The 24,428-nt window shown below is 33.1% G+C and overlaps 2 protein-coding genes across 2 annotated transcripts; both read left to right on the top strand.

Moving 5' to 3' along the window:
* Window positions 1-19,148: 19,148 nt before the first annotated feature.
* Window positions 19,149-19,754, top strand: LOC140861149 (putative F-box protein At3g52320). Its single transcript, XM_073264160.1, has one exon. The coding sequence runs from the start codon at window positions 19,149-19,151 to the stop codon at window positions 19,752-19,754; it is 606 nt and encodes a 201-aa protein (XP_073120261.1).
* Window positions 19,751-20,374, top strand: LOC140861150 (F-box/kelch-repeat protein At3g06240-like). The gene has a single exon (XM_073264161.1). The coding sequence runs from the start codon at window positions 19,751-19,753 to the stop codon at window positions 20,372-20,374; it is 624 nt and encodes a 207-aa protein (XP_073120262.1).
* The last annotated feature ends 4,054 nt before the right edge of the window (window positions 20,375-24,428 follow it).

A 24,428-nucleotide genomic window follows, 5' to 3' on the forward strand; every position in this document is an offset into this window, starting at 1 on the left:
GTTATGTCATCTTGTTATATATGTGAGCTTAACATTTCTTCAAGCCTTGCCGATATCGTCGATGAGTTATAAACTTCGATACATTGTCTGACTATACTAAAATATACTTCTTACTCTAACTCTAAAATAAGAGTACTCAAAGCCTTAAAATAGAGCCATATGGTCGAAGGAGAGAAGTTTATGTACGATTTGTAAATGAGCTCCTCATCCGAACTCTGCATGTCATCCACGTGTCCCTGACAGCACTTCGGAGCATCCGAACTCGAGTATTATGTCATCCGTGATGTCACCTTCTCGAACACCAGTCTTGGCTACTGTTCGGACCGTCCGAACCTCTACTTCGGATCGTCCGAAGTCTAATTCTTAGCCAATAAAAATCATTCCTTATATTATCCTATATGATGGCAATCGGACCGTCCGTTCCTAGTTCGGAGCGTCCGAACTCTGTCCATACGAACTGGTTCAGGGCCTCCGAACTTATTCCCTTCGAACCATCCGATCATGAAGTTCGGAGCCTCCGATCCTGCAGAAGACTTGGAACCTTTCTGGCTATTTTCGAGTGCTTAAGATCCATTTTTGAGCTCCTTAGACCCATTTGAAAATATCTTAATCATGTTTTACTTAATCTAAACATGATCATTCGATTGATTACTAATTAATCCTTAATTCTGGGTACGTGTTAGTACATTCTCCCCCCTTAAAATATTTCGCCCTTGAAATCTAGGGTAATTCCCAAGAATGTGCTATAGACCTCCTTTCTTGAACTCCTGGTTGAATAGCTTTCGACAAACTCAGACTCTTGACAAACATCTGCAAGTCTATCAAGACCACATCAGCATCTCCAACCCATAAGTTCGGTTCCCACTGAAGCTGAAATCTGCTGAGTAATTTGATGCAATCAAACTTACTTGGCACTAAGGTATCCCAATCCTGCTACACCTTCTGTCCTTAATTCGAATCTCTCTAAAAGATTCTTTTACCGAGCTGACGCCTACACGATCGTATCTCGTAACTAATTAGCTTTATTAAATTTTGTGGCAATGACTTAATACTCCCTTGACTTTTCACCATTCAAATAAAATAACAACCAAGACAAGGACAATTAAAACTATTAACAAAACAAACTAAAACACACACACACACATATATATATATATATATATATATACGAGAAATTTTCAGCTGTCCAACCATATTTTTCCACTTCATCCGCGACCACTAAAACCCGATAGTGGGTTTTAATGATTTTTGGTTTTTTTATCACTAAAACCCACTACCGGGTTTTAGTGGTCGCGGACGAAGTTGAGAAATATGGTTGGGCTGCTGAAAATTCCTCTATATATATATAAGTATAGAGAGTATAAAGATAGTTATATTATAATTTGAGTATCAGATTAGATATTAATTAGATATATATAATAGAAAAATTAAATCAAATAAGAAAAATAACAAATATTAAATATTAGATGCACAAAATTTTAGTTTTTTATTTGAAATAGTGCATGATATAAATTTTGAAATAAATTAGTTAATTGAATAGTCACATAAATAAATAATTAAAAAAACACATTAATTATGTAGTAATGGAGGGTACCTATGTAAATTAGTTAATTGAATAGTTACATAAGTAAATAATTAAAAAACCCACATTAATAATGTAGTAATGGAGGGTAGCCATGTAAATTCGACGATTGCTAACTCCAATGATTCGAATACACATCAATTCTCGAGCTGTTATCCGCTACGTTTAAATAAGTCTAATGTTGAATCATGTCAATTTTTTATTATATTCTTCCAATTTCAAAGGATGAAGAAAATAAAAGAAATATTGTTTGTCCAAAAAAAGAAACTTGTGTGGTCTTTTTTTCATACCTAAAAACTCATTTCTGTGTGTTCTTTTTTTTTCCAGAACTAATAAATTTTCAAAAGACATGTATAGTTTTGAAAAAAAAAACATATATATTATAACAATACATGTATAGTTTAAAAATCAGAATATACATTTGTCCATCTAGAAGAAAACAATAAAAGAAATTAACATAAAAATAAAAAATTTGACCAATTTCCAAACCACGATAATACATTCAAATAAAACACATATAATGACAAATTTTAAAAAATAGTAGTGGTTATTATTAATCCAATATAATTTGATAACAATTTTTTAAACATATTTAATTTTATAGAAATAATAGTAATAGTAAGATCATAGTGAATGCAACAATGAATAATTAAATTAGCTTTATTAAATTTTGTGGAAATGACTTAATATTCCCTTGATTTTTCACCATTCAAATAAAATAACAACCAATTAACAAAAAAACTCACATATTTATAGATATATATAAGTATAGATAGTATAGAAATAGATATATAAGAATTTGAGTATCAGATTAGATATTAGATATATATAATAGAAAAATTAAATAAAATAAGAAAAATATCAAATAATAAATATTATTTGAAAGAGTGTGTTGAAGATCAAACTCTAGAATTTCGGTGATTACAAAGTCAAAACAAAACCAAGTAAATAAATTAATCGGACTCATCAAATATTAAAGACTAAAGATTTCTACGAAAGTTACCAGATCAAAGTATCGTGATTAAACCAAGATACAGATCAAGCTCCACAGATCTTATTACACCGGATCGATTGACACAAGACCAAATGGTCAACAACCAGATCGAAGCTTCATCGGAAATCTATCCGTTGCTGTAATTGAAGAAAACGACAAAATCATTTAATGAGAATTTGAACGTTGATCGGCCTTCGCTTTAAGTCAAGATTTGTGAGCTATTTATGAGATATGCTGGCAGCCCAATATCAGAAATTGTTGGCGGCTCACTGTCTACTTTTGGAAACTATAAATACTCAAGCATTTCGAAGATTCAAGACAGGGAGACCAAGAGTGAAAATTACAAAGCAATCAAATTCAAAGTCGAAAAAGTCTTCACTCAATATACCAACTCAGATACTTATTTCATCAGATCAAAGTCTCGATATTTTGAGTTTGAACACAACACAGATCGATCAAGCTCAAAGATACAAATCGATCCAGATCAAAGCTACAGCTTCCCAGTTCAAACCATCGAAGCATACTCTGTTGCTTCATTTTGTAAACTCTAAGTAGAAAAATTGTTCTACTTCGAGTTAGAGTATTGCTAGGAGTTCCTATCAAAGGATTGATTGGATTGGATTCGTACAAAGGAATTGTATAAGTCAAAGTCTTCTAGTGGAATTCTTCTGGAAACAGAAGAAGGGGTGACGTGGAAGAATTCATCTCCGAATATCTAGAAACAACTCTATCTCTTTACTGCAATTATTTCATTTCATTTGCATTAGTACTATTAGGCATTCAATCTGTGAGGAAGATTATTTCCGCCTGACTTGCTCAGATCTTTCGAACAGATCAAAATTTTTAAGCAAACAAAACTTCTGTCTGACTCTTACAAATCAGATCGAAGTACTCGCAAAATTTTATATTGTGTATTCACCCCCCCCCCCCCCTCTCCACATATTTCGATCCTAACAAGTGGTATCAGAGAGATTCTTTCTTATCACCTGAATCGTCTCTTAAACTATGGCATCTTTAGCTATGACATTGTTTAGCAAAATCCCTATATTTTCAAAAGAAGATTATCATGACTGGAAAATTCGTATGCAGGCACATCTATCAGCACTGGATGATGATATGTGGTTCGTTGTAACATATGGACCAATGAAGATTATGAAAGTCAACACTGTTGTTGCTATTACTGAAGGTGCTCCTCAGATGATAGAAAAGCCTCGATCTGAATGGACTTCTGAAGATAAAAGGAAAGCCAATCTTGACAATGTTGCCAGAGATATTCTATACAAAATTCTGGAAAAAAACATGTTTAGCAAGATCAAAAGCTGCACTACTGCCAAAGAAATATGGGAGAAGCTCACTCAATTATGTGAAGGAAATGATCAAACGAAAGAAAACAAACTCATGATGGCTATTCAAAAGTTTGACAATATCAAGATGAAATCAGGAGAAACAATGAATGAATTTGATGAAAGATTCAGCAGCATTATGATCGAGCTAAATGCACTTGGAAAGAGTTAAAGCAATCGTGAAGTAACACTCAAAGTCATGAGAGCTCTGCCACAAGAATGGGATGTAAAGACAGTCGCTATGAGGGAATCTAAGGATCTCAATAAGATCGAACTACATGATCTATTTGCAGATCTTAAAGCTTATGAATTCGAACTGGGAGTTCGAACTGAGGAAGACACATCAACAGTTCAAGTTACCAAAACTCTCACTGCAGCAGATGAAATTCCAGCAACCAAGACTGCAGAACAAATCAGTAGCGATGCAATGTCACTATTTGTAAAGAAGTTTGGAAGATTCATGAGAAAGAATCACAACAGTTTCCAAAGAGCTAACAGATCAAGCTTCAAACCAAAAGAACCAGTTGAAGAAAATCGAGCTTGTTACAACTGTGGAAAAGAAGGACACTTCATAGCTGACTGTACCAAACCCAAAAAGGATGAGAAAAGAACATCATACAAAAAGAACTCAAGAGAAGAAAGGAAAAGATTCAGCAGGAAGAAAGAACAAAAGGCCCTCTTAGCAGATGAAAGCAATAGCAAATGGGCAGAATCAGATTCCACCTCATCCGACTCAGAAGCTTCGTCAAGTGAAAGTGAAGATGAAGCTGTCAAATGTCTTATGGCTAATAACGCTGACATTCCAGACGATGGAGAGGTACTTGACTTTGCTTCTGATGAATTTAGTAAGGAAGATCTTATCAATGCATTAAATGAGCTGGTTAATGAATATCGCATGCTATCTCTTAAGTTTGATGAAGTCAGAACAAATGGAAAGAGCACAACAGATAAGTCAGATCAAAGTAACTCGAATGAGTACACTGGATCAGACAGTCTAAAAACAATGATATGAGAAGCAAGCTACAAGAAACTTTATCTGAAAATCAGAGATTAACAGATCTAGTAAACTCTTGGAATAAAGCATCGATATCCTTAGATAAACTTACCGGAATGCAAAAGCAAGCTGGAGATAAATTTGGCTTAGGCTACAGCACAAATGAAGGAAGTTCATCTACTCCAATCACTCAATCGTGTCTAAAAAATAACGGCTTAAAGTATATGAAGTTTGTGAGATCCAGCACGATATATGAACCAGAGATCCCTATGAAATATTCAATACCTCATCAGATCAAACTCTTACACAGAGGGCTGGGATATGTTGAGCCAGATAGATCTAAGTCAGGATGGACTAGATCTAGATCAAATTGGTCTAGAAATAGTTCTAAAAGACAGAGAACTTCGTCAACTCAACATAAACCACATTCTAACAGCTCATATAGAAATTATTGGAATTCAAATGGGAATAATCGATCTGATCACAACACCTGGCACACACAGCACAAAGCACAAAGGTCATCAGATAAATAACATATTCCCAAAGGACAACATCATGGAAAGCCTGTAAAGATAATCCAAGTATGGATTCCAAAGGGATTAATCCAGCGTGGACCCAAGTAGGAATGGGGACCAAAGTTATTTTACTTTCTTTTTGTAGGAAAACAAGGGCGAATTGATCAAACAAACAGTGTGGTATCTGGATAGTGGATGCTCAAGGCATATGACAGGAGACAGAAGAATGCTATCTGAATATATACCAGGATCAGGACCTAAGATTACTTTCGAAGATAACTCTAAAGGTACAACCATGGGTAAGGGTAAACTTATCCATGGAAATATTCATATTAAAGATGTATTACTCGTAGAAAATTTGAAATACAATCTGATTAGTATTAGTCAATTGTGTGACTATGACTACTGCGTAGAGTTCCAAAAGCACACTTGCACTATAAAAGAACAATCTGGACTAATCATTATGACAGGTGAAAGAAATGGAAACACTTATAAAGTCAATTGATCGGATCAACCATTCACTTCAGTCTGTCTGGTAGCAGCAAAAGTGAACCAAAATTGGTTATGGCACAAGATACTCAATCACTTGAACTTCAAAGCTTTAGCCAATCTGAGTAAACATGAATTGGCTACAGGTCTGCCTAAAATAGAGTTTTCAAAAGATAAAATTTGTTCTGCCTGCCAACTAGGTAAGCAGATCAGATCAACTTTTAAAAACATAGGATGTAAGTCATCCTCCAAAAGCTTAGAACTATTACACATGGATCTTTTTGGTCCTATACCAGTAACAAGCTTAGGGGGAATGAAGTACACCTTGGTTATTGTTGATGATTTCTCAAGATTCACTTGGGTGATATTTTTAAAATCCAAAGATCAAACTGCCACCCAATTGATTAAACTCCTTTTAAGACTTCAAAATGAGAAATCTCAATCGATTGATAAAATTAGAAGTGACAGAGGAACCGAGTTTACAAATCAAACTCTGTCTACTTATCTTGAAAATCATGGAATCAAGCATGAGTATTCAGCAGCTAGAACGCCACAACAAAATGGTGTTGCAGAAAGGAGAAATAGAACTCTAAAAGAAGCTGCTAGAACAATGATTGGTGATTCAGGTATTTTACAAAAGTTTTGGGCAGAAGCTGTAAACACAGCTTGTTACACTCAGAACAGATCAATGATTAATAAGAAAATTGGAAAAACACCTTATGAGATCTGGTATGGTAAAGTTCCAGTGATATCATACTTCAAGGTATTTGGTTGCAAATGTTTCATTCACAACAATGGTAAGACTCATCTGACTGCACTCGATGTCAGATCAGATGCTGGTTTGTTTCTTGGATATTCATCTGTTAGTAAAGCTTATAGGGTATATAATACTAAATCTCTAACAGTTTAAGAATCTATACATGTTGTTTTTGATGAAACATCTGTCACTAATGAATCTTCAAGCCTAAATGATCTCAGTAACAAAATTGAGGATGCAAAGCTTGATTCAGATGATGAAGAAGAAATCTAGATCATACAAAATATTCAATGTGAACCAGATCTAGTTGAAGAACAGAGACCAGAAGAACCACCAGTTGAGAATGAGATTACTACAAACACAGATCATATTGCACATCACGATGATCAAGATCAACAAGGAAACTCAGATCAACTTGGTCCAATTTACAGATGGTCCAAAACTCATCCACCAAACCTAGTAATAGGTAATCCATCTACACCTTTGAGAACCAGAGGTTAGATGATTAATGAATTCATGCATGCTGCTTTTATTTCTCATATAGAACCTAAGAAAGTAAAAGAAGCTCTTCTTGACAGTAATTGGATAGAAGCCATGCAAGATGAATTGAATCAATTCGAAAGAAATTCTGTCTGGCATTTAGTTCCTAGACATTTAGATAAATCTATAATAGGAACTAGATGGATATTTAAAAATAAACTCAATGAAAGTGATAATGTAGTAAGAAATAAGGCTCGATTAGTAGCACAGGGTTACAGACAAGAAGAGGGCATTGATTTTGACGAAACCTTTGCTCCTGTAGCTAGACTTGAAGCTATTCGAATTTTTATTGCTTATGCTGCTTTCAAGAATTTTAAGGTATTCCAGATGGATGTTAAAAGCGCATTTCTAAATGGTCTTTTACAAGAAGAAGTGTTTGTAGAACAACCCCCAGGATTCGAAATTCAAACTTATTCAGATCATGTATTCAAACTAGATAAAGCTCTTTATGGGTTAAAACAAGCTTCACGAGCTTGGTATGATACTCTTTCACTTTTTCATAATGATCACGGTTTTACTATTGGCTCTGTAGATAAAACTCTTTTTAAGTTTTTCAAAGACGATCATACTTTATTAGTACAAATATATGTTGATAATATCATATTTGGGTCATCTAACCCCAAATTATTCAAAAAGTTTTCTAAGATGATGCAGGACAAATTCGAGATGAGTATGATGGGAGAATTAACATTCTTTCTGGGATTGCAAGTCAGACAGATGGAAAAGGGAATATTCATTAACTAGGTCAAATACACAAAAGAACTTCTAAAGAAGTTTGGAATGGAGAATTGCTCTGCTGCTAGTACTCCAATGAGTGCTTCAATCAAATTGGATAAAGATGAAGCTGGACCTTCGGTAGATCAAACTCTATTCAGAGGACTTATAGGTTCCTTACTCTATCTGACAGCAAGCAGACCGGATATTATGTTCTCAGTCGGTCTCTGTGCAAGATTTCAATCTGATCCAAAGCAATCTCACTATATTGCCGCAAAAAGAATCCTAAAATATCTCAAGGGAACTCAGAATGTTGGATTATGGTATCCAAAAGATTCTAGTTTTAATCTAATTGGTTACTCAGATGCAGATTATGCAGGTTGCAAAATTGAACGTAAAATCACAAGTGGGACTTGTCAATTTCTTGGTGACAGGCTTATTTCTTGGTTCAGTAAGAAACAAACATCTATTGCTATATCTACAGCAGAATCAGAATACTTAGCCGCTGGAAGTTGTTGTGCACAATTGCTCTGGATACAACAACAACTTAGAGATTATGGTGTTGATTCATCTGAATCACCAATTTTCTGTGATAATACAAGTGCAATTGCTATCACATACAATCCGGTTCTACATTCCAGAACGAAGCATATTGATATTCGTCATCATTTCATTCGAGACCATGTTCAAAAGAAAGATGTTTGTCTGGAACATGTTTCAACCGATTTGTAAGTTGCCGATATTTTCACCAAACCATTACCCGACGCTAAGTTCTTTTATTTTTGAAATGTTCTTGGTTCAGTTGATATCGATTAAATAAATCACATGTTTAGGGGGAATATCTGCTTAACACTTAATTTTTATATCTACTCGTTCCAGTACATTTAACAGATAAAGAACATAAAACTTATTACATTTCACTGATTTGTCTCATAAGCTATACGAGCTAGATCTATTCTTCTACGCATCTCATGGCTCCAGTTGATCATCCAAGTACTTAGGGAGCCTTGACCATTGCAGACGTCATCTTCAAAGCAAATGTTCTGCATTTCATTTCGCTCTATGAGGAGAATGACAAGACGAACTCCAGAAGACTTCAAGACATCTCTAGCACGATGAGTACCTAGCATGATTTTACACCACTGCATCCTAGCACAATTTCGACGATGCATTGCCTGAGTCACCGGAGGAGGATTCGGATGAGGACAACGAATGGAATCAAGGAAATTCCACATCCTCATTCCGCGCTCAAACACCCTTCTCCTGTATAAATCCTTCCGGATTTCATACCCTTGCTCAACAGATGAAACAACGGTGCTAATATTCTCACTTGCCATTTACTCTTACTGCTTTAAATTATGAGTTGCTAGTGTCTTGTAACTTTGCTTCTTATAGGGACAGATAAATGGATAAAAAGGCTTCAACCACTTCAGCTTCTTTAAACGTCCAATCAACTTCTACCTATTTATTAAGGGAATTCAATTTGATCTGCCTAGATCGTGATAATTCTTCTTGAGATTATCAAAACCTTTCTAATTCTCTTTGACTTTATTGCAGAAAGTTGATAAGTCGCAAGACTATTTCACAGACAACTTGTTCAACCACATTTATTTTATTTTATCTTCTGTGTTTTTTGCTTCGTAACCTTCAAAATATCATAATAATTTTTCGTCCATTTTTTTTATTAGTTCAATTTTTTTTGTTGGATCTTTCATCTGACTTTGGATCTTTCATCCGACTAAAGATGAAACGTTTAGTTTAAACTTTTATCTGGATAAATCTTCATTTTATTCGATGCTAGTTAAGTTTTCCCTAGTATTTTTGTTTATACTCACTAGTATCAATTGCACGCACAAAACACAAAACTTATAAGATAAAACATAATATTTCTTTAATTCAAAGGTAGTACATCATACTCTTCATACTAGCTTAATCCCCTAAATTTTCTCTCATTGGCCCCCAAACCCGCTTTCTCACATCAGCATCCAAACGCCACCTGTTCAACCATTCCAACACAACCGGATCAAAACGCCTCCCTTTGAACTCACCTGCATTGATCAGATGAGTGAGGACCCTCATTTTCTTCCTGCACATCAGAAAGGAAACACCCTGATTCGAGAGGATCTCCTCAACGCTTATGGCACCCAGCAACTCCTTGTACTTGTCCTTGCGATCCTCAAGCTCGCAAACATCCTCATGCTTGCGTGGAGGAAATGGCGTCTGATGATACATCCGGATCTCTTCCATTTTGAACTAGAGTCGCATTACCCACTTCAGGATAAATTCCTGAAGTTCTTTCTTAAATTCCTCAAGAGACAGATTAGAACTCATTTTCCTTATTTGAGTTTATAGTTTGAGTATGAAACAGAATACTCGAAAGATACATCCGAGTGGGTATTTATAAGGAATTTATTTACTTATTTATTTATTTATGTCGATATGCATTCCCAAGATAATGTTAAGTATTTTTTTAACCGCGTGCTTGGCATCCCATATCAGCCGCATTTTTTGAATTTGAAAAGTCGCTTACGTCATCTGCCACGTGCTTAGCATCTTAAAAATTATCTGAAAAATGCCTCTTCTACACTTCGCATTCTTCTAAGCCCGAATTTTCTCCTTCTTCGCAAAAACGAGATTACTCGCATTTATTTTTTGATTTGTAGGACAAAGATGATGCCCATTACCCAAAACGTTCTTCTCATCGATTTTCACACAATACTCGATCTGACAGATCAAGGATTGGTGGATATGTTCAGAACGATTGAAGCATCTGGGCTGCGGAAATTTCTCGAAGGCGGGAAATTGCTTTACAAGCAAGCCCTACCCAAATTCTTTTAGACGGCCAAAGTTGAAGACGACTCCATCTCTGCAAGTCTTGGTGGAGAATCTGTCCGCATCACCTCTACCCTTTTCACTTCGTCATTTGATTTGCCGAGACAGGGTATAACTGATTTCTCATCAATCTTTACTGAAACAAAGAAGCAGATGAAGAGCATGTACTCCTTGACAAACAAGCCAATTCGCATTCCATGCAAGAAGAAGGAATTGAAGATGGAATTCAGGATTCTGCACGATATCGTGGCCAAATCTCTTTTGGCCAAAGCAGGTTCTTTCGATGCAATTACATCTGAGAAATTTGATGTTATGGTTGCTATATCTGCTGGTATTACCGTAAATTGGTCAGTTGTTCTGTTCAATATTCTATCTGCTATGGTAACTACACCTACAGAACAATCTCAAGGATTTGCAGTTCAAATCGGAGATATTCTGAATGATCTGAATGTCCATCTGGGACCCTCGTCTGCACTTCATCCGCACAAGACTTTAAATGAAAGAGCCATTAATGTATACAAAGCTAAACAGCTGATTATTTTCAAGCATGGCTCATCTCACTCGGATAAGATTGAAGACTTAACGCTCCAGGATGAATCTAAATTATTGGCCATCACATCAACAAAGGAAGCTACGCCTACAAGGAGAACAGTTCCTAGAAGGACGACTACAGCAAAGAGAAAATTTTTAGCAATTTCATCTGAGTCCAAATCTTCTGAATCAGATCAAATTACTACTGCTGTCATCATTCTACCTCATCCGCAGAAAAGAAGAAGAATAGTCAGGATTCCTCGGATTCCAATGCCTATTCCATCTGCACCAGTTCCAGCTATTCCTCTTTCTATGGTAGAAGATGTTGTTCCACCAGTGACTCAACTTAATGTATCCATGCTTCAGTCCGGATTCTTCAAACAGCCTGATGATGTACCAGATCTACTGTCAAACATTCAAAGGATTATTGATCTGACTGCTGAACACATTATCAAAAATGTGGATCTAAAAATGAAGTCGTTTGACAGATGGGTCTTTCATCAGATTGAGGATCATTTCATCAACATCAAGGAATTGAACACACTGGACAAAATTGCAGTCCTTGAAGATAAAATTCTTGAATGGGCTGAAACAAGAATGGTGTCTAGAGCCTTGAACAGAAGAGAGTTTGTTCAACTTAGGCTACAGGAAAGCACTCTTCGACACATCATTCGAACGCAGAGAGCCAAGTTCAATCCAACCAGTCTGGATATTTTTGATAAGACCGCCGCATTTAACCAACTGGAGAATGATGCTAATCTGATGATAGCAAATGCTCAACTTATGAGACAATAATTTCCATCAGAAGCACCAGTCAGAGTTCAACCTTCATCTTCAGCTCATCTGGCTGAAACAGATGAACTATTTCTGATAGATGAACTCACTCTCTCTGCCGAACCAATCGATGCGAGCATTTTATCAGCTAAGGATACTTCTGTTCCAGAAGAGTCATTAATCATTGATGTTGTTCCCACAGATCAGTCTGCTCAGGAATTTCAATACAAGGAACCACTGATTCCTCCGATCTCTGAAGATGTGTCAGTTGATCGATCTGTCAATACAAAACAGCCTGACTATTCTGTTCCTCCTGACCTTTCAACCACTGAGAAAGAAATAAAAGTACCACTAGCTGCATCTACGGTTCTCAACACTCCACCAGTTGAAACTATTATCTATGGTAAAGAACAAGTTGCAGATGAATTGCAAATGGATACCTTTGTTCCAAATGATTCCCATATTGAATATATCATCATGGACTCTCTAGAACGAACAAAGACCTCTGCTATTGATCCGCACACAGCACTAGTACCATTTGTTCCAATGGAAGAACAAATTTGTCTCTTATCTGACGAGTCTCTGCTGATAGATCCTTCTGAACAATTGGTAATGGATTTGCCTCCTATTTTTGAGATAGTTAAAACTGATCTTATTCATAGTATATTCAGGCCTATTACAATTATGTTCAAAGACAAGTTGGATCTTCCATCTACATCTCTCTCAGAGATTTGCATCACAGATCCAGAGAGAACATCCGAGCTTTTGAAGGACATTACTCTTACACCTCATGTTGCTTCTGCTTCACTACTTCAAATTAGTGCTTCTTCTTCTACTGACGCCACTGAAGCTCATCTCTCTCATCCGGTTGACATCAGACCAGATCAACACTTGGCTAATTCACTCACTCAACTCTCTACTATAGTCGGTGAACTGCAAGCTAATCAGCTGCAAACTTCTACTGAGCTGCGTGATTTCAAATCACATGTGCTGACAATGGTAAACAACATTAGTGAATCTGTTCTGAATGTCCGAAAGCAACACAGTGCAGAATATATAAATATTCTTCGTAAGCTTGAAGGTATCAAAGCCTCCACTGAAGCTCACACCAAACAGATTCATGACACTTTTGGTACTCAGCTCACAGTTATTCTAGATCTTTTATCTGAGGGTGGTGCTGCCAAAAAGGGGGAAAAAGGCTAAAGTCAAGGGAAAGAAGTAAAATTTTCAGTTCAGAAGAAAAACAGAGACAAGCAGATCTGAAGAATTAATTTTCGACATTTATTTTGTCTAAAATTATTATTTGATCTATGACAGAAAATTTTAGAAAAGATTTTCGATCTATCATCTTCATCATATTTTTGATCCGAATATTAACTTGGTTTTGACATCACCAAAAAGGGGGAAATTGTTGGAGATCAAACTCTAGAATTTCGGTGATTACAAAGTCAAAACAAAACCAAGTAAATAAATTAATCGAACTTATCAAATATTAAATACTAAAGATTTCTACGAAAGTTTCCAGATCAAAGTATCGTGATTAAACCAAGATACAGATCAAGCTCCACAGATCTTATTACACTGGATCGATTGACACAAGACCAAATGGTCAACAACCAGATCGAAGCTTCATCAGGAATCTATCCGTTGCTGTAATTGAAGAAAACGACAAAATCATTTAATGAGAATTTGAACGTTGATCGGCCTTCGCTTTAAGTCAAGATTTGTGAGCTATTTATGAGATATGCTGCCAGCCCAATATCAGAAATTGTTGGCGGATCACTGTCTACTTTTGGAAACTATAAATACTCAAGCATTTCGAAGATTCAAGACAGGGAGACCAAGAGTAAAAATTACAAAGCAATCAAATTCAAAGTCAAAAAAGCATTCACTCAATATACCAACTCAGATACTTATTTCATCAGATCAAAGTCTCGATATTTTGAGTTTGAACACAACACAGATCGATCAAGCTCAAAGATACAAATCGATCCAGATCAAAGCTACAGCTTCCCAGTTCAAACCATCGAACCATACTCTGTTGCTTCATTTTGTAAACTCTAAGTAGAAAAATTGTTCTACTTCGAGTTAGAGTATTGCTAGGAGTTCCTATCAAAGGATTTATTGGATTGGATTTGTACAAAGGAATTGTATAAGTCAAAGTCTTCTAGTGAAATCCTTCTGGAAACAGAAGAAGGGGTGACGTAGGAGAATTCATCTCCGAACATCCAGAAACAACTCTATCTCTTTACTGCAATTATTTTATTTCATTTGCATTAGTACTATTAGGCATTCAATCTGTGAGGAAGATTATTTTCATCTGACAAGCTCAGATCTTTCGAACAGATCAAAAGTTTTAAGCAAACAAAACTTCTGTCTGACTCTTACAAATTAGATCGAAGTACTCGCAAAATTTTATATTGTGTATTCACCCCCCTCTCTATACATATTTCGATCCTAACAGAGTGCACAATATAATTTTTTAAATAAATAAATTTGTTAATTGAATAGTCACAAAAATAAAAATTAAAAAACACATTAATTATTTAGTAATTGAGGGTAGCTATGTAAATTAGTTAATTAAATAGTTACATAAATAAATAATTAAAAAAATTACATTAATTATGTAGTAATGGAGGATAGCCATGTAAATTCACAAATAAACTCACATATTTATATATGTGTTAAATTAATTAATTAATTAATTAATTAATAGATATAATAAAAATATATAGAATGAAAAAATAAGACAGCAAGGGAAGATACAGAAGTGAACAAAGTTACACGAAAAAGAACAATTCAGACATTTTCTATATAAAAAAAATTATTTATAAAATAAAAATTTACATTTGGTGATATAATCCGCTAATTTTTAGCATATTTAACGTATGTGTTTAAATAGAGCTACATTAGACCTGGTTAGACCCGACCCTTTGTCAACGGGCTGGTTAATCGAATCAACGGGTTTGACCCGAAACCATGGTCGGACCAGCCATTAGGTGGTCTGCCTATGGTTTACAGATGACAAACCTGTCGAACTGCCGGGTGGGAGTGGTAGACCGGCAGGTCCGCTCATTTTTAAAAAATATATTAATAATTTATATTGAATATATAATGAATGTGAGTGGATGTGATTGAATATAATGAAAATGAAATGTATATTTTTTATGTAAAATGTTAAAAGTTGAAATGTTATATATTTTTTATTGAATAAACGTAATATATTTCTTTATTGAGATAATAAAATATTTGATAGAGTTTTTAATATGTCAATTGTGCAAAGTTTTATTTTTAAAATTCACTTTTTTATTCTTTAAATATTTATTTAAAAATAATTTTTCTTTTAAAATACAAGGGTCAGACTGGATCCTAAAAAACTTAATGTACCAAAAATGTAAATGTAATAAAACTAAATAAATTATTATAGACTAATATATAATTTGAAAGAGCTCCAAATGATCATAAAAAAATCCTTGGAACTAATATATAATCTCATAATTTTGTAAAATTGATAATTATATTCTATATATAGATCAGCCAAACAGTAAAAAAAAGGAAACAAAAAAGGAAACAAACACGAAGCATTGATAACTTTAACTATTAAACCAAGAAAACCAACATAATATCAAAGATTATCCCATGCATTTAAGTCACAAGTAGAAAGTAATTTTCACTCTAAGCTACATAAGCAAATAGATACGCGCTAAAATAAATCGAGATCCTAAAAAACTTAATGCACCAAAAATGTAAATGTAAAAAAACTAAATAAATTATTGTAGACTAATATATAATTTGAAAGAGCTCAAAATAAATATAAAAAAAATCTTTGGAACTAATATAATCTAATAATTTTGTGAAAATGATAATTATTCTATAGATCAGCCGAACCGTAAAAAAACAAGATGAAGAAGAAGAAATGAAAACAAACACGAACCATTGATAACTTTAACTATTAAACCAAAGATACCAACATAGCATCAAAGATTATCTCATGCATAAAATTCACAAGCAGAAAGTAATTTTCATTTTTTATCTAAATTTTCGTATGGAGAATTCGATGTGTTAGTAGGGAAATATTAATTAACCATTTAAGCTAATATATAAAATGACGCAAACTAATAAATAATAATTTGAGAAAAAATTTTTATAGTAAAGCCATGGTTCCGTGCGTGATCCAATAAAATTGAGGTCTTATAGTCTTATAGATCAACATACTTGAGCATGTATTTTGCAAAAAAATAAACAATAAACAATAAATAAAATTTAAAAGATGTATAAAATTCACGATTCCAAGTAAAAAATTAATAGAAAGACATAATTTGAAAAACATGAATATAAAATGTGATGGTTTTGATTTGTCAAATGCAATATATTTTAAATTAAAGAATAAATGAATTTCTCTTTATTAACTTTTTTAAATTTTACTTTTAAAATTATTTAGTTCGAACTTCGAAGCATTTTAAATCCTTATTTTATGAGGCCATTCGAAATTAAAATTCAAATGCCCATGCCAAATCTCACCAACAATTTTATTTTAACAATTTGTTTTTATCAACAATTGTGTGATGGTGGGAGTGTATGCTTATTTTTAAATTTTATCTTAAGAAATTCAATGTATTCATTGCATAACTATTAATGTCCATAACTTAATAATTAGGTATTAGTTATGATAGACAATGAAATTACAAATTAATCCATATTAAAAATAACTTGCTAAACTAAATAGTGGAGGACAATTAAGGAAATTCACAATTGAAAGTGACTTATTTATATGATAGATAGATAGATAGATAGATAGATAGATAGATAGATAGATAGATAGAAAAATTGATAATTATATTCTATATATAGATCAGTCGAACCGTAAAAAAAAAAGGAAGAAAAAAGGAAACAAACACGAAGCATTGATAACTTTAACTATTAAACCAAGGAAACCAACATAATATCAAAGATTATCCCATGCATTTAAGTCACAAGTAGAAAGTAATTTTCACTCTAAGCTACATAAGCAAATAGATACGCGCTAAAATAAATCGAGATCCTAAAAAACTTAATGCACCAAAAATGTAAATGTAAAAAAACTAAATAAATTATTGTAGACTAATATATAATTTGAAAGAGCTCAAAATAAATATAAAAAAATCTTTGGAACTAATGTAATTTAATAATTTTGTGAAAATGATAATTATTATTTAGATCAGTCGAACCGTAAAAAAAACAAGATGAAGAAGAAGAAATGAAAACAAACACGAACCATTGATAACTTTAACTATTAAACCAAAGATACCAACATAGCATCAAAGATTATCTCATGCATTTAATTCACAAGCAGAAAGTAATTTTCATTTTTAACTAAATTTTCGTATGGAGAATTTGATGTGTTAGTAGGGAAATATTAATTAACCATTTAAGCTAATAAATAAAATGACACAAACTAATAAATAATAATTTGAGAAAAAATTGTTATAGTAAAGCCATGGTTCCGTGAGTGATCCAATAAAATTGAGGTCTTATAGTCTTATAGATCAACATAGTTGAGCATGTATTTTGCAAAACAATAAACAATAAATAAAATTTAAAAGATGTATAAAATTCACGATTTCAAGTAAAAAATTAATAGAAAGACACAATTTGAAAAATATGAATATAAAATGTGATGGTTTTGATTTGTCAAGTGCAGTATATTTTAAATTAAAGAATAAATGAATTTCTCTATATTAACTATTTTAAGATTTATTTTTAAAATTATTTAATTCGAACTTCGAAGCATTTTAAATCCTTGTTTTATGAGGCCATTCAAAATTAAAATTCAAATGCCCATGCCAAATCTCACCAACAATTTTATTTTAACAATTTTTTTTATCAACAATTGTGTGATGTTGGGAGTGTATGCTTATTTTTAACTTTTATCTTACGAAATTCAATGTAATCAATGCATAACTATTAATGTCCATAACTTAATAATTAGTCATTAGTTAAGATAGACAATGAAATTACAAATTAATCCATATTAAAAATAACTTTCTAAACTAAATAGTGGAGGACATTTAAGGAAATTCACAATTGAAAGTGGCTTATTTATATTATAGATAAATAAAATGACACAAACTAATAAATAATAATTTGAGAAAAAATTGTTATAGTAAAGCCATGGTTCCATGAGTGATCCAATAAAATTGAGGTCTTATAGTCTTATAGATCAACATAGTTGAGCATGTATTTTGCAAAAAAATAAATAGTAAACAATAAATAAAATTTAAAAGATGTATAAAATTCACGATTCCAAGTAAAAAATTAATAGAAAGACACAATTTGAAAAACATGAATATAAAATGTGATGGTTTTGATTTGTCAAGTGCAGTATATTTTAAATTAAAGAATAAATGAATTTCTCTATATTAACTTTTTTAAGTTTTACTTTTAAAATTATTTAGTTCGAACTTTGAAGCATTTTTTATATATATATATGTTCTTGATGAACCTTATCAACGTAAGCATTTTCTATGACTGTTTTTATTCTGAAAATGTGCCTCAAAAGTCCGACCGACGGACACAGATTCATGCTTACGCAAAAACACTATTGACCGAAATAAAATATTATATTCATAAATTAAAAAAATAAATTCCTTGAGCATATATTTGCGTTATGTAATACTAGTAAAGCAGCACACGCGTTGCATGTGTAACATAATATATATATATATATATAGACGTAAAACTTGTGGATCAAAAATCCAATTTTATACAATAATTATGTATTTTTTTTATTTTTTTTGGCGTTAAGTTTTTTTAGTGGAAAAGTTTTGTATAAATTTAATTAAGAAACTTTTTTAAAAAAATACTTAAGAGAAGGGCAAAATGGGAAATAATTTTTTTTAAAAAATACTTTTTTGAAAGGTACATATTTATATAAAATAAATAAATAAATCATAATAATAGATAATAGATAATATATATATTATAATCATATTGAAACTCGTATTCTTATCTCTATATCAAGTTCAAAATTTAAAAGGTCTATTTAAGAATCATGTAAATAGACATCCTTCCCCACTAACGAGATAAAATTAGACTGGCATAACAATGGCAGATCAACCGCTATCGACGGATTTGATCATCGAAGTGTTGATACGTCTGCCGGTGAAATCTATACTAAAATTCAGGTGCGTTTCCAAAACATGGCGTGATTTGACCAGGAGTCCTGTATTCATCAACGCACACCAAAACCGCAAGGGAAAACAGAGGTCATTGCTTGTGAAACGCTATTCGTCTTCACAAAACGGACACGGTGAGGTGTTGTCCTTTTCCGACCAATCGATTCCAATTGTGGATCGTCATCTGCATATCATATGTCAACGTTTGCCACCACCAAGTGGAAAATCAGGAGAAAGTGCTTTCTCAACTCACGACGAGGAGTTCCTCGACGAGTTGCTCTCGTCCCATCTGTCGATTCCGATTCGGGGTGGTTTGAACATCACATGGCAGCGGGACTCAAACATCACAATCCATGGCCCCTGCAATGGGCTTGTTTGCATTGCTTTTGAAAAAACTCTGTTCTTGTGCAATCCGGCGTTGCGAGAACTGAGGCGAATTCCCCTCCTGCGGGCTGTATTGCCCTTCCTTTCCAACATGGATTCGGGTTTGACCCAATCACTGGTGCTTACAAGATCATCCAGATATCGGATATGAGACATGAGGTGCCGAATGATGTAAGATTCTGGTACACTCCGAAGAAGAATAGCTTAAGGATTGACCTGTACAATTCAGCCTCCGATTCGTGGAAGCAAATTCATGGCGAAAAAATGCCTGATCTTAGTTACTTACCTGGTTATGAACTCTTCTATAACGGCGCAATACAATGGGCAATCATCTCTCCCGGTAGTTCTCCATGCATTCTTTGTTTCGACTTGAGCAGAGAGAGTTTCCGAGGCCTAGAGTTCCCTGATAGCTTCTGTTCATTTGAAAGGGACCTGAGGTTGATGGAGTTGGATGAAAAGCTGGCAGTGGTTCGCTATCAATACCAGATGATGATAGAACCATGGTGCAAGACGGAGATTTGGGTGATGAAGCAATACGGGGTGAAAGAATCTTGGACCAAACAGTTTGTTATGGACCCTCATCGAGATATCTGCCCTATCCTGTTTTTGAGGAATGAATTGTTGAGTGTTGAATCTGATGACGGGCAGCCGTCGGCACTCCATGAAAACCAGTTCAAGGGGTTTCAGTTTTACGGAGATGTTCTTGCGGTGACCTCGGTTTTTTACGAGGAGAGTTTGATTAGTTTGAATGAAATTATAACTTGCAAGTGACCGATGAGAGTTTGATTTGTTTGTCGTTAGATAGGATAGTGAAGAATGAAGATGGTCTGTTTTTGGTCTCTCTTTTTCTTTTGATAGGGAAAATGTAAGTTTAAATATAATTTAATTTTTAAATTCTAGTGATAGAAATTTTAAAATATATTTATTATAAAAAAAAAAATTTATTGTACAAAATCAAATTTTACTAAATCATAAAAATTATATTATATTAACATACAATAATTTTTTTTGAACATACGATATGTAAAAATATATCAATTTTTTTTTAATTTATATAAATAATAATATTAATAAGTTTCAGGTCATATCGAATCAATCTGGGTTGACTCGAATCCAATTAATTTTTCGAATTAGCTTTAGGATCTAACCTAATTTGACCGGAACCAAAAAGCTTAACTCTAACTCGATATTTTTTGGGTCGACTCGTATCGTATTAGTTGGGTTTATTTTTGACACCTTATCGCATGTGTGTGTCTATTTAAATATATATATATACACACACACAAATGATCCCCTAGTGGTTTTTTTTAAAATTTTTTTGCACCACTAAAACCTACTATCGGGTTTTAATGATCGCTAACAGATTTCTTGCACTCTAGGGTGCAGGGGATCAAAATTTATATATATTATCGACCGAGGCACACGTGATGCGTGTGTGTAATAAATAAATTTTGATATATACTTTAATACGACGCGATGATCTTTCTATAATATATATTTTGTATGATATCTACTCATATTAAATTTATGGATAACGATTATTACACAATGCTTTTTTAAACAATAGTTGTTTTTCCATCAATATAACGTCAATATAGAAATTTAGTAAATCAAGAAATGATTGAAATTGAACACGTATTGTAAAAAAAATTGAATGACTAAAATTAAAAAAAGCATCGTCATTCCCTAATTTTCAATTATTTTATAACAACTAAATACATTAATCTTTAAATGTTTCATAACATAAATATGAGATATAATTATTTGAAACAACTGTTCAAAACTTTTCTTCTTACTTGTGACACCTTGTAGAACTGTAAAATGATGAAAATTTATTCAAGAAAAGCGTTGGTAAGAACTTGACGTCGCTGATTTTTATTTTTTGAAACTAAATGTAAGAGTGTAATTAAGAATTAATACATATATTGTTGAATTTATATTTTCTTAACCAATTTTTATTGTAGGATAAAAATTGTAGGTAGCTTGAGGTTTGATTAATCTTAGTTTTGAAATATGATCCAATAAAACAAAAAACGGAAGAACCATACCAAAATAATTGATGAAAATTAAAAAAGATATAAATAAGTACTAAAAGGTTAAATAAATAAATGAAAACTGAATTTGAAGTTTAAAATTTGAATTTAATGGGTGAGAATCGCAAGAGATAGGAAAAGATCTGGTAAAAAAAAATTATATGGTGGAATAATATATAAACTGATAGCAATTAAAATTTAAAGATCTCGAAATAAAATTTAGATTGCATATATGAAATAAAATTTAAATTGAGCTAGATAAAATCAGAATAGATTTTTTTCTATCTCTTTTTGAGATTCACTCTTAATTTTCAAAATTTAAACCACAAATATTGATTGAGTGGAAGCCGAAAATCAACACAATTTTTTTAAAAAAAAATTCTGAAAAATCAATTTTAGACACTAATTTTTTTAAAAAATGCTTCAAATAAAAATAATTATCACTGAAGAAAAATATCTATGTGACTAAGAATGAATAAAAATTTTGTGGCAGCACGAATTGAATGATTAATTTAATTTATGAGGATAAAATATGAGAACTGTAGATGAGCATACAAAAATCGTTTCACGAAAATAAAAGAATTTGAAAATATACATCTGAGTTAAAATTTAAACCAATTGAAAAAAATTGGATTATTTTTGTTCCTATCGATTCTCAATCATTTATTTCAAGTTTGAAATGTGAAATATAGTTTTCATTATATAGTATTTTTTAAAAAAAAACAATGAATATTAAAAAGAATTAATTGACACTTCTGAAGAAGTAGGCAATCTTGCCTATCGGATAACATTGTCTTTATTGCTTTCTGATATTCGCATTGTATTTATGCTGCGAGCGTATTAGAATGAGAATGCTTATGTACTTAAGTCAGATGAGATTGAGTTTGACGAGACATTAATCTATGTCGAGCAAATGATATGACTATTTGATGAGGAAGAAAATCAGCTCAGAAAGAATATTAAACCGCTAGTGACAGTTCAGTGGAGTTGTTCTAGAATTGAAGAAGTTATTGAGAAGATGAATCGAATAGGAGATAGTGTTATTCCGAGTTATTCTCCTGATCTGAGTTCTTATTCCGTATTTCTCTTATTCCTTATCTTATGTGTGTATCGATTGCAAGAGATTTCGAGGAAGAAATCCGATCTTAGAAGGGGAGAATTGTAAGGTCCGGGATTATTTGATCTAATCCAAAATTAATTAATTTTAATCCGAGTATATTTAATTTGGGAATATTTAGAGTTTTGATTTAAATTCTAATATTCTTAAATTATTTAGGATTGAAATTGAATTAAATTAAAGGCTGAGGACCAAATTGCAATTATTGGAGATTTGAGGGGCCAAAGTGCAAATATGGGAAAATTTACATGGGACACTTGGCTTTTAGGATATGTAAACGTGTATCATGTATGTTTCAGCAGAATATCATCTTCCTCAACCCAAGAAATCGTGAGGCTTCATTTTCTTCTTTAGAAGTGATCTTCAATCTTTAATAACTTTTGCTCCGGTTGTCCGAATTCGATTCCGAAATGTGTTCCGGACTCCTTGAGAGAAAGGCTATCTATTGATGTAAGTATTTATGAGATTCATTATGATTCGAAAACATGTTATGAGGCAGAAATCAGAAGTGATTATGGTTATGAGTTCTTGAGCTTCTATGTTTGATTGTATTGAAGATAGATTGAAGAACGAGCGTCGTTTACTTTCTAGATGAATGTCCAGCCTTTATTTCGAAATTATTACTTGATGAATTACTGATATTTGAGTGGTATAAGCTGGTAGGAAGTGTTTATGAAGTTGATTTGAATGTTAGAGTTGATAGAATTTAGTTTCGGTTACCGATTTTGTACCGTTACTCCGCCGGTATAGAATTTGAAACTGTTTTGATGGATTATGATGGAACTGTGGATGAAGTGAGTTCTTGCTGATATTATGAGTTATTTTTGCTGTTTTTTCAGTTTTGAAAACAGGGGATATCGAACTCGAACCTTCAGCTTCGAACCGGGATTGAATTGGGTCAAGATTTATGAAGTTGAGCCTTGAAAATCAAGTAGTGTTTGAGCAGATTTTTGACACAAGGTTATGTTGTATGGCTTGACCAGATTTGGGAGCAGATTTTGATAGCTTTGAAGAGCTTGAAACCAAGACAAGAAAGGTCCAACATCGAACCACGGGATATATAACTCCAGTTAGATTTGACTTGATTTTCCCCAAACCACATACTTATTTGTTCTTGTTGGAATTGATTTATTTTCAAGTCCATAGATATATGTTCTTGATTGTTTATTGATAGATGAATTTGTATGAGATAGATGATGGCATAGATAGATAAGTCTATTGTCTTTCCTTGCTAGATTAGCTTGTCTCTTGTAGGTGTCTTAGATTAATGCTTCTAGAATTGGTTGCATCTTGATAAGCCACTAGATCTTTAAGAGTTGAAGGCAGATGTGCCATGTCTTAGGATGGCGGATGTGCCAAATTACCGAATGTTTGGACTTGTATCGATGTGCTTAGGAGTAGATCGACTCCTATGACCGAAGATCGATATAGTGGACCGAAGTTCGGGAATAAGAACGTACCGCCACCTCGAATGGGAGAGTAGGTGGGAGATTTGTTACGTTCTTATTCAAACCGGGATCCCTAGATGAGAGTTGAGAAAATAGTCAAGTCTTGGTCTACAGTTAAGACTAAGAGTCAAGATCAAGATGTCAATACAAAGAAGGTAGAGTCAAGACTAAGACACTACTTAGATTTGATAGATGACTTTGTATTGATGAATATGTTATGCTTTGAT

Source organism: Henckelia pumila, chromosome 4 (genome assembly GCF_033568475.1).
Source record: "Henckelia pumila isolate YLH828 chromosome 4, ASM3356847v2, whole genome shotgun sequence".
Taxonomy (NCBI): Eukaryota; Viridiplantae; Streptophyta; class Magnoliopsida; order Lamiales; family Gesneriaceae; genus Henckelia; species Henckelia pumila.